At 32.0% G+C, this 12148-nt stretch overlaps 1 protein-coding gene and 1 pseudogene across 1 annotated transcript; both read left to right on the top strand.

The window, feature by feature from the left end:
• The first annotated feature begins 3619 nt into the window (after positions 1 to 3619).
• On the top strand, positions 3620 to 4799 carry LOC140972715 (UDP-glycosyltransferase 91D2-like; annotated as a pseudogene).
• A 4747-nt stretch (positions 4800 to 9546) lies between these two features.
• LOC140965301 (uncharacterized) lies at positions 9547 to 11293 on the top strand. The gene is made up of 4 exons (XM_073425483.1): positions 9547 to 10082; positions 10176 to 10252; positions 10339 to 10375; positions 10490 to 11293. Exons 1-4 carry the CDS (start codon positions 9833 to 9835, stop codon positions 10591 to 10593), a joined length of 468 nt encoding a protein of 155 aa, XP_073281584.1. The 5' UTR covers positions 9547 to 9832; the 3' UTR covers positions 10594 to 11293.
• Positions 11294 to 12148: the final 855 nt, after the last annotated feature.

The following is a 12148-nucleotide window of genomic DNA, read 5'->3' on the forward strand; positions in this document are numbered from 1 at the left end:
AAGGACTAATTTGATTTAATGATTTATAATTAATATAATTTTAATACAAATGCAAAAAATTTAATATAACAATATAATTCATAAATAAATTAAAAAAGATAATTGAAATACAATTACAACTTGAAACACATAATTAAAATACAAATACAAATACAAAAACTTGAAGTAAATGAGTCGGAGATAAAAAAAAATATTTCGAAAATATTATTTTCGATGTAAGATTTGAAGTAAATGGGTTGGAGATGGATGTTGTATTTGGTGCAGAAATCGCACTATTTTAGTGTAAAATTTGCACCAAAAAATATTTTGTGGTTGGAGATGGCTTGAGTGTGTCAACATCCGCTATTTATTAATTAAATTAATCTATCTAAATAGATAATTAATTTTTGGTATGTTGGTAAAATATTTTTATAAAACCTGAAATATCATTTAACCAGCAAACTTTATATTCCATATTATAATTTTTTTAATAAAAAAATTCTTTCTGGTTTTTTTTAGGGGAAGTTGGTGAAAAATCCCCAACCAAAACATTTATTTGGGTTCACTCCCTACCCACAAAATTGTGGTACTATGTCATACAAATTGTGTTACACTTCATGTGGAAATGTGGTACACTTCATGTGAAAATGTGGTACTAAAAAAGTACCCAGGGACTGAAAAAAAAAAAAAACGGCGGCTGGGGAGTTAAGTCCAATTTCCCGTTTTTTTTATAAGTAATAGAGTGTGCCACGATATCAATTATATACAGGTCTGCCATCTCACGTACAGAATAGAAAATAACCTAACAAGAATTATACATAAAATATACAACTCAAGAAATCCCTAAAAACGAGGAATATTGATCCATAAAAATAATTAATTACTCAGATTCCCCTTCTAAACCGTATCTTAACAGCCCATATTAACGCATCTCTGTATCATGATACACATGCTAATATAATACTATTTTGTGATTTTTTTAAATGGACATGCATGCTAGTAACGATAGTATTTTTTTTGGGGCATATGTTAATTAAGACAAGGACAAATGCTTCTTCCTCCTATATATAACATCTTATGTTACTTTCTCATATCTCACACAAACACTTCTCCTGCAAAATATAAATATATATATCAAAGAGAAATGGCGAATTATTTTGGAATAAGATCGCGTGGGAATATAGTAGTGACGCTCACGGTGGCTTTGGCTATTGTAGTTCTCTGCAACCAGGTGTCCGCCTCTGTGGTTGAGCCGATAATTAGTAATTGTGGGTTGGACGCAGCGGACAAGATTTCAGATGCCTGCTCAGATCAGGGGGACGCAGAAGCTTGTTGCGATCAGATTGTGGACGTTGGGTCTGACTGCATATGCAGTTCCGGTGTCCTGAGCTTGTTGGGGAATCTTCATCTCACCCAAATTCGAGAGCTAATACGTGATGGAGAAATCTGCGCCCAGGATAATGTACAACAAGATTTCCCTTGCCTGCGTGACTAATGATTTATTTATATATGTTGTTTAAAGCGTGTGGTTTTTAAAATTGGCATGTTGCTATCTCGGTCCTTAATCTCCTGTTGATCTCATTTTGTTCCAAGTACACGTGATTCAAATAAAGTCAGGCATGCGGAGAATCAATAAACGAGAAATATTGTAATTTCTTTGTTACACTAGTGGGCGTGTGTCTGTGTAATAGTTTCGTCTCGTAATTTACTTTTTCATATGTTGTACTGTTGATTTGAAAGATGTAATGTATTTTGAGTTTTACATTAATTACTATTTTGAAATTTTTAACATATATTATTCAACTTAAACCGTTTGTCATAATATTTGATAGAGTTATAATAATAGGTAAACAACACACGATCAATTTTATTTTTATTAAAACAAAAAAAATATATCAAATTTTTATTTAATAATTTAATGATGATGAACATGAGATATAACTCATAGAATTGTACGTCCCAAACTCAGAGTAATATTATAATAGCAATTTTATTCATAAAAAAACTATATTCCTGTTTGATTTTAAATCATATATGTTGGTACGTGGTATATTTTGTTTAACATAAAGTGTATAAAAATAGAAAAAAATTTGTGTGTATCATATTTAAATGTTGTCTCAAATGTTGTAACACTCAGTGACAACACGCAACAAAATAATATAACACGCAAATAAATAACTTAAACTAAAATAACCAGAATTAATTGTGCACAAGTATAAATATTTGCAATGTGCTTCATGGCAAAATAATCAATATAAAACAAATTGCAGTTTACAAAAACCAATACTAGCGATTTTAAGGAATATCAATTTTCTCAATACGTTGAGAAAATAAATTGCTTTCTAAAATAAACAATCAAAATAAAACGTATTCAACAAAAAAGCAAAAACACGGTGCAAAAAACTGGAGCAATAAAACGTGATCTTCAGCCAACACATCCACGCGTGAGATCTGCAGATGTCTCCAACAATCACGACAACACGTGAAACAACACTCTTCAAAATAGCGTCGTCCTTGTGAATTATTTTTCTCTGAAACCACAGCGTGCACGATTGCAATAGTGAGCAGCCACCGAACGTCCATGCAACAGTCAAACGCCAAAAGTCCAAAATCTTTTTCCCTGGCTTGATTCTCTTATTTATAGCAGCTTCCTTCCCTCCTAAGGTTTATCTCTGAAAGAAATCCAACATGATATGAAAATCAAGAGTTTTAATAGAAATAAACTATTTTTAAATAGTGATACCATATGATAAAATACTTATCATAAATATCATATCTAGAAAAGCAAAACCCTTAATTCAATATTTCACACAGTCTTATCAATAAGAAAATTGTATTTAAGGAAAAGATTATGTCATGTGATAAATTATATCTTGAAAATTAAGACTAATTTTCGTTTCAATATAATATATGTGTCGATTTGAAGTTCAATCGGTATATCTAACGACCCAAAATTGATTTGGTCATGCAAAAAAGAACTTGGTACAAATCCAAATAATTTTGAATATATATAAATTAAATTATTTATAAATTTAGAAAGCAAACCACAACTTCACAACAATATCAAATTTAAATTGAGCTTGAGTATCATCAGGCTTTTTTTTTAAAAAAAATAATGAAAAATTAAATTGCTATTTCCAGTGTATCATACACTAATTATAAACATTTAGATTAATAGTTCTTTAAATTATAATAATATTTAAAAATTAAGTAAACAATAATGGTATTTGCCATGCATGTATAATTGTTCTTGTTATACTAGTAGAATTTTTGGTTTTCACTTCGCCACCGATTATTTCGACAATTATTAATTATGAAGTAGCATATACTAATCAACTTCGGTAATAAGACTGGTGAAGTAAAACATTATTTTTTACTTCAAAATTAAAAAAACACGGACTTCTAATTTTTTTTAATTACTTTGTAAAAGATGAACCGATAGTTAACTTTTAATTAATACAACTCAATAATTGTAAAGTCATTTTTTATTAATTATTTTACTATAATACAAAAAAAAAAATAGGATGTGATCCGCAGCAGGCAATTTTTATTATTTTTAATTTCATCCACTTGAAATAATAATCGATATATCCAGCTCCAGAAATACACCAACAGCTTAATAGAACTTCAAATCCTGAAAATGGCGGAAGAAGCTCTCCCAAATGAAAGGAAGCTACACGTAGTGATGTTTCTATGGCTGGATTTCGGCCACTTCATACCTTTTTAGAGCTATCCAAAGCCATAGCTCGGAAGGGCCACAAAATCTCCTTCATCTCCACTCCAAGAAACATATCGACCGGCTTCGACTTGGCTTTCTCCTTCACTTTGTCAAAATCCCATTACAAAAAGTTGAAGGGTTCCCTGAAAATGCTGAGTCAACCATGGATATCAGAACTGAAGATATGGATTGTCTCAAGAAAGCCCATGACCTGATGGAAGCAGATGTGGCTAAGTTTCTGCAAAACTCTTCCGCAGATGCTGTCGTTTATGATATTGTTTCGTTTTGGGTACCACAACATGCGATTAAGCTTGGAATCCCACGCTTCTATTTCCGTATTTTCGAAGCCAGGTTATGGGGTTTCTTTAGAACGACTGATGATTTGATCAATTAACTGGAAGGCAGAAGAACTCCGGAGGATTTCATGTCTTCGCCAAAATGGGTTCCATTTGACACCAAAATGGCGTACAAATACTACGAAGCGAATCTGATTCTTTATGCAGGTGAAAAGAATGGCTCGATTCCCAAATCGATGGATCTGTGCTTTACATTGCTTTAGGAAGTGAAGCGATGGTATACCAAGATCAGATCACCGAACTAGCTCAAGGGCTCGAACTTTCCGAAATTCCGTTTCTTTGGGCATTCAGAGAACCTAAAAGCACAGGCGAAATCAAACTGCCACAAGGGCTCAGAGAGAACAGAAGGGCGACAGATTGTGTGGAAAGGCTGGGTACCGCAGTTGAAGATACTCGATCATGATTCAGTCGGAGGATTCTCGACTCACTGTGGATTAGGTTCAACATTAGAGGCGCTGATGTTTGGTGCGTCACTCATTCTACTGCCATTAATGGTGGATCAATGGTCGAATTCTAGGATTTTGGATGAGAAACAGATAGGTGTTGAAGTGGAAAGGAAGGAGGAAGATGGATCCTTCACCAGGCATGCAGTAGCGCAGGCTGTGATCAGATTGGTGATGGTTGAAGACGGTGGGAAGAAATTTCGAGATAAAGCCAAGGAAGCTGGTGCAATGTTTGGAAATAGAAGACTGCACGATAGCTATGTGGAAGGTTTTATTGATTATCTTGAGCGTAAGAGATTCTGAAATGGGTCGTGGGAAACATTTGATAATGGATACCAATTCATCGTAGCTAACAAGTTCGCTTTTCAGAATGTTTTTAGTACAGACGGTTTTGGCGATTGTATAAAAGATGTAAAATACTTTTGTGTAATAAGAAACTACTATTTATTTTTCTTATAATAACCGCTTTGTATTCGTTTTAGTTTTACAAAAATAGTTAACTTAAGTTATTATAAGAATATATTATAATTCTTTATAAATTATTTTAAAATTTTATTTTCAATCAATAATTTTGAAAATAGGAAATACTTTGGAGTTTGATTGATATGTCATTATATTCACGTTTTCAATTGTCTAATTATTTTTTGTTAGCAACAGCAGAATGTTTTGTTTATCTAAAAACAAGAATGAAACTATAGACAAAAGTAGCTAGCTAGCTAGCAGCAGTATTACCTATGTTGTGAGAACCCGAATTTCCAGCAGTAGCTAGCAGCAGCTAGCAATATTCAGTAGCAATACAAAATTCCAGCAGGAAGCTAACAATTCCAGCAGCAATTTCAACAGCAACTAATATTTCAAAAGGTGATATTTTCCAACATATAGAATCCAGCAGCAGAAGAGTTCAGTAGCTCGAGATTCCAGCAGACAGCTACTGATTCTGCTTATGACTTGTAACTGAAGTATTTAATATGGAATAAAGGCTGTTAATGACACATCATGACAGATTATGACCATTAATTGGGAGGCTAACAGTCAGAATTTTGCCTATAAATAACACCCTCAAATCTCTGAAATGGTGTTACACAAATCTTGAGTTATCACTTAAAATTCGAGCTAAAAGAGTGCATTATTTCGAGCAGAAAAATCCCGTAGCGAGAACAAACAGATTCCAGACTTCAACTGAATTTCTAGCAGATTACAGTAAGTGGGCTTATGTATAAATATTCTGAAATCATTTTGATAATTCTTGTTTTGAAGCAAAATATATGTATTTTTGATTTCTGATTTTTGAAACACTGAAACCTAGTGAACTAATGGTAGGAAAATATATTCTGAAACATTCCTGATTCCTGATTCCTGATTACCGGCATCACGCCTTAGAGGAGAGAACATATAGGAGACTGATATCAGTTTAGCCATGAAATTCACAAACGTGCTCAGTGCTTGCTTGCTAAATTTTAAGTTTTGATTTCTGTTCTGAAACTTGTTATTCCTGAATACTGATTCATGTTCTGAAAGTAAGAGTTTTTGTATATTATTAGTATAATTGTTTCTGTTGAAAAATGGTTTTGAAAACTGGGACTTATTCTCGCCCCCGCTTATTGAATGACAACCATATCACTCACCCACCAAACTCATCTCAGATAAGAACGAGAAAAAAATGTTAGAAGAAGAAGATCAGAACCAGTTCTGGAGCTGGTGAAGAAGACTGTTATTTTTCAGTTCTAAGTTATGTTTTCCACTGTATCTGTTAATACATTGTTATGTCTGGTTTTACATTTTCGCTGTAAAACATTAGTTATTCGAGTTTGTATTAGACATTGAAATATTCAGTATTATGAATAAAAAGACAGGTTTCTGAATTTTGTACTTCTGAGGCTTGTTATTTTCGAATGTAAAATTGAAAGCAACGCCGATGTCGACCAACCCCGTCTCTGAAGCGTGACATATGTTGGTGCTTATGCGAATCTACTAGCGGGTGTTTAACCGTCTTATGATTTTCAGGCTTCCTTCGATCTCGCTTTTCTAAATCAGCGCCACAAAATATTGAAGTTAATGGTTGTATGTTTGGATTGAAATATAGTTCATTCCTCTTGTCCGCATAATTTTGAGTACTGTAAGGTGATTTGTATTCCCTTTTGAGTTTCAGATATTTTCTGAATTTTTTCTTCGATTTCCAATTTCCTTAGAATGGAGACGATTTATATCGTTGGATAAATTAAATTGGATTTAGGGTTCTTATGTTTTTTTGTTTGAAATTCTTATTTGCTTCAAGAATTTGAGTATACTCTTTCAAAATCTGTCGTGTAATGACGTTACTCTAATTCTTATTACAAAATTGACGAGTTTTATTTTTTTAGACAAATTGTTGCTGCATATTTTTGGGAATTGTAGTTAAAAACTAGGAGAGGTTGAATGAGGATTCTGATGCTTCAAAGCCAAATATTTTATTCCTCGGTTTTAATTAAGTCTGTCAATTATTAATTAAGATAAATATTAGACAATTTTAAGATTTTAGAATAGATTTTAATCAATGCATACATCACATGATGTCAAAATACGACAAGCTTGGAGGAGAATAGTTAGGACAAATCAATGAAAATTAGTCAATTTTCCACATTGAACGTTGATGGAATATATCCACCTACCAAACAAACACCTCCATATACCTTTTTTCCCCATCCAACATTCAAACGTATTTTTTTTCTAAATTAAATATTATATATAGTTGTTAGTATATTGAGTCGATTAATTTAATGATTTATAGGTAAAATAGTTCTTTAAATAGGTAAATATTTCACATAATAAAATTTTCTCATCAAAATATATCGTATACATTTTTAATATTAATTATAAAATATTTGTGATATAAATCAACCAATTATTAATTTGTATACTTTGAAAACAATATAGTTGACATGATTATGGTTGCAAATTACTTTTCAAAATAAATAAACGTAAAGTGAATTTCAAAATCAATAATTTAAAATTGAGTGTGTTTTGACGATAGCAATTTGACATTCGAATAAGGCGACGGTACTAAATAGTAAAGACCTTTGAACTTTTATCAAAATAACCCATTCTCCTCAAATTTTGAATTCAATTTGAAATATTGAAATATAAAAATTAAAATATTTACTAGATCTCTCAATTATTTTATACTCGCAACACTCGACACGAGTATATTAATTTATGCAGAATGGGTAAATGCACCAATATTTTGGAATTGGAAAAAGCAAGATTAAAGATCAATTAAATGAAATTAAAGAAATACAGGTGATTTGATTAAGAATGAATGGTCAAACCATGATTGGCGTAGTAAACATGCACAATGTGCATGAAATGGCCCTGTCGTTTTATTTCAATATACATTAATATTACAAGAATATATTATTTTCTTAATAAAATAAAATATTAAAGCTTTTAATTTAAACAACAGAAATTATTGTCTTTTTTAGTGAAATTATTTGTCTTGACAAATCCACGGAGTTCAATTAATTTTCCCCACTATAAAATCAGTGATGTGCATTTAACCTTAAATTTATATTGATTATACAATGTTTTATATATCATTTGGCTCAAAATAGTTATATAAAACCATATTATATTTAAAATAGTTTTTATTTTTAAAAATGAATATAGCATCATATATGTACATTATATGTAAGGAGTTAGAGGACAGACATGCTCTGAAACTATGAAATTGATGATGAATGCTAGATCCGCATTAATTGGGACGGACACATATTCCTATGGAAAATTGTAAGAATTATTAAAATCCAAATTACGATGAAGAGTTGACTTCCCCAGCTTGGACGCTTATGATGAATCTTTTTCAGACAAGGGTATTTTTTTATATATATATTTATTACATCTTTAAAAAAAAATTAATAACAAAATTACTGGAAGTATGCATGCATATTCGCACTCCATTTGTCGTTTGGAGAACTTGAGCCTAGTGAAGTACTGAAAAAATATTCCACTTTCGAACTTCGTAGGAAAAAAAGCCAACAAAATAGTTAAACTTTCTTGTTAATATCCTCGCAACATTAATGAGTATTTAATAATTATATATCGTATTTTGTGTTGCCCCTTGAATCGAATTTTTTTGCCGGGATCAATTTTTTGTTGATGCGTAAATGGAAAAACTTGAGTTCGAGTCGTTATCGGAAATAAGTGTTCAGATCAAATTAATATGAAAGAAAATACACATAACTTGGATAAAGAACGTAGATTCATAATATAATCCCTTGATGGTGATGGAATAGAAAAATTGGTGGCATTTCTATTTTCATTTACAATTAAAAAATATATGGATGGTCCAAAGACTTGGGTATATTATGTGACGAACGCAAGTTTTACTTTGAAATTTCTTAGACATGCACTTGTTAATGGGGTTTTCCTTTTTTAATATATATTGGAATAAGATATGCTTCAAGTTGCATTAGTCTGCAGATTTTAATATATATTGAAAATCTGTGAAAACTACACTATATATTATTAAGAAAAGTTTAAGAGGGGAACTGATGCTTTTTTCAAAGAGGGGGACAATAATGAACTGGCTTCACATGATTATAGATATCATATGTATGTCTAAAAACCATAGCATCGACTATTGGTGCACAATATGTTCATGATGTTGTAGACTTCGTTTATTTTTCAAAATATTATATATGTTAATTAAAACTTGAATCCAAAATATGAATTTTAAAAATAAAATGTTCATCTTGCTGTCGATCTATTTGATCCTAGATTTATTATTATTGAAGGGCTATAAACCATGCTGCATATTTAATTACATTTTGTGTAGAAGGAGTTCAAAAATTGTTTTTTTTTTTTTGAAAATACGGAAAATTTTGAAATTTGATCTTATAATCTTGTTTGAAGATTTTTTGTCCTATAATTATTCAATATTTGGTGTTAACACGATAAATTTGAACTTGTTCACGTTTACTCCGATTTTTGCCAGTTTTTCGACGAAAACCTAACTCGTTAGTACTGTTGAGCTAATTGAGCTTTCAAAGCCTAGAGTGAGAATATAGTTCTTTCATGTGTATTCTTCGTTTATTATTGATATTGGAAAGGACCAGGGTGTTCTTTTTCTGTATTCATTCTCAAACTTAGTCAAAGAAATATTATTATTGCATCATGTCCTGTGGGAGGAACTAATTATATAGATCTTGAAACTTCATTCTCTTTTGATCTTTAAGAGAAGAGAAATACTGTATGCATATGCGATATTTATAGTGTGAAATATCAATATGTGCATACCCTTAACTATTTCTAGTATCAAACTCTCTATTTCTTGATCAAGAGGATATAAAAAAATTAATTTGATGGAGGGAAGTGGTGATACTGAGTGTTCTAAGGTCACTAGCCATTCCGGAGAAGACGAGCGTGCAGCAAAGGACGAAGTCTGCAAGCAAAAAGATGGAGGAAGTTCAAGCAACAGCACAGTTGAAGAGATCAGCAACAAGAAGTCATCGGTGAGGCCTTATGTCCGATCAAAGATGCCTAGGCTCCAGTGGACGCCTGATCTTCATCTTCTGTTTGAGCAGGCAGTGAAAAGGCTCGGAGGACAAGAGAGTGAGATTCGAAATCGTCTAATCGATAAAAAGAAATACTACTTTTGGATCATAGACTAATTCTCCATTGCTTGTTTCCGGGGTTTTGATTCAGGAGCAACACCAAAATTAGTGCTGCAATTGATGGACATCAAAGGACTAAACATTGCACATGTCAAGAGCCATTTGCAAGTATAAATTAATTAAACATAGTAAATTTTTTTTCGACAAATGCTAAACATGAAGTTGTTGATCATATTTTATTTGTAATTTCACAGATGTATAGGAGCAAGAAAATTGAAGAACCCAGTCGAGGTACTTATTTAGTTAATTTCTTTCACTCTAAATAAAGGCTTCATTCAAACTTGATTTAACATTTATTTGAAGTTTCACGTTTTCGGTATCTTTACCAACCCTTGTCCATTACAGGGATGATAGATCACATGCTTCACGCGAACCGCATAAATTGGAGTATATACAATCCAAGCCAACTCCATCTACTTTCAAGCTTTCGTCAAAGGCCGCATCGGTAATATTCCAAGTTCCAACTATAGGTATCTTATCTTTATTAAATTCTTGCTTTTTCTCCTAAATTTTTAACAATCATTGATTAATCACTCAAGGTATAATGGCGATGCTTCTTGGAATGGTAACGGGAACTGGCTGGATAATTCTACAATATGGCAGAACACTACATATAACAAGGCAACACCTGGATTTTACCGCACTCTCAGGGAAAGGATCTCGAGCAGCCACTGTTCTAGGCCAGAAAATCTTGATTTTTCTACCCCAATTCGCTCTTATGAAGATTCGAAAGACGAGTTTGTATCAATCCATAAGCAAGAGACCTGGTCAAGCCAATCTAGACAAAACCCTATTGAGCTCAATTCCTTGAACCAAACAAATCAGCGTTGGAGCTCGAGCGAGCAAGCGATCCTCCGAAAAGAGAGACGGTTTGAACGGCAGACCACAATTTGTGAACTTGATTTGAATTTATCACTCATGCTAGAATCAAGAGATAATAAGCAGCCATGTATCTTTCAATATGGCAATGAAGATATGTCTCTGTCGATGTACAGTACTCGATCATCTTCGAAGCAAATTAAGAAGATGAAACAAGATTTCAGTAGTGAAAGTGCAAGCTTTTCAAGTTCTCTGGATCTGACTCTATGAGGTACTTGTTCACTTCGATATAAAATTCTAGATTTTCTTGAAGCATTGAAAATAAGGTATGAATATGTATATCAACTTTATATTATCTTGGCAGGTATTAGTATTTTCATGAAATTTCAAAGTTATATCATATGCATAAATTCAACACAGTTAACTTCTAATCCAAGTATTATAGCTAAGTAACGTATAGAATTGTACGTAGATCATGATCTTTGAGCAATGAGCAAATTAAGTAGGGCAAAAAAAAAAAGAAGAGAGAAAACAATAATATATAAGTGATTTTCACTTCACATGCTTAACAAATTAAACAGACGATATAATGAAATTACATTTGAGAATTAATTATTCGATTATACGTGGTAAACTCAAATTGTGTACGTTTTCTATTGCTATATTTGAACTGGATTGATTAACATAGATTTAACAAATGATTTTACGTAAAATTATTTGAAATCGTTTCAAATAGTTAAATATTTGGTCAAGAAGACAAATTTCAGTTCCCAACTTTTTTGGTTGCTAAATATATTCTTGAAAAATTTGTATGACACATTCTAAAACCCCAAAGCTCAAATCCATAAGTGCAAATGCAGCCTACGTGTTTATTGGGATGTTGAAACAGTTCACAAAGCGCGATGAAGTAGTAAAACACCATTCCTAGCTATTATTTATTTACATATATATAGATTTTTTGTTCGAAAACGAGATTTCCATTTTATTTTAATTTACTAGAAAATATCCAACTCCTTGGCCTACTTTGAAAATTGTCTTAAACAAAGGGGAAGGGAAGATATAAAATTAATTTATGTGCCTCCCGCAGGCATCAAACCTGCGACTTTCGCATTATTAACCCGACCCTCCAGTTAGGTGGGGAAAATTTTACAAACTGTACATGTCCTCTAATTATACGATTTTAAT

Source organism: Primulina huaijiensis, chromosome 1 (genome assembly GCF_012295235.1).
Source record: "Primulina huaijiensis isolate GDHJ02 chromosome 1, ASM1229523v2, whole genome shotgun sequence".
Taxonomy (NCBI): domain Eukaryota; kingdom Viridiplantae; phylum Streptophyta; class Magnoliopsida; order Lamiales; family Gesneriaceae; genus Primulina; species Primulina huaijiensis.

What these genes read in the sequence shown, in the direction of transcription:
- LOC140965301 (XM_073425483.1), top strand. Translation starts at nt 9,833, where the DNA reads ATGGAGGGAAGTGGTGATACTGAGTGTTCTAAGGTCACTAGCCATTCC. An exon ending in AAGGCTCGGAGGACAAGAGA is followed by an intron (nt 10,083 to 10,175) that starts GTGAGATTCGAA and finishes GTTTTGATTCAG; the next exon opens with GAGCAACACCAAAATTAGTG. An exon ending in AATTGAAGAACCCAGTCGAG is followed by an intron (nt 10,376 to 10,489) that starts GTACTTATTTAG and finishes TGTCCATTACAG; the next exon opens with GGATGATAGATCACATGCTT.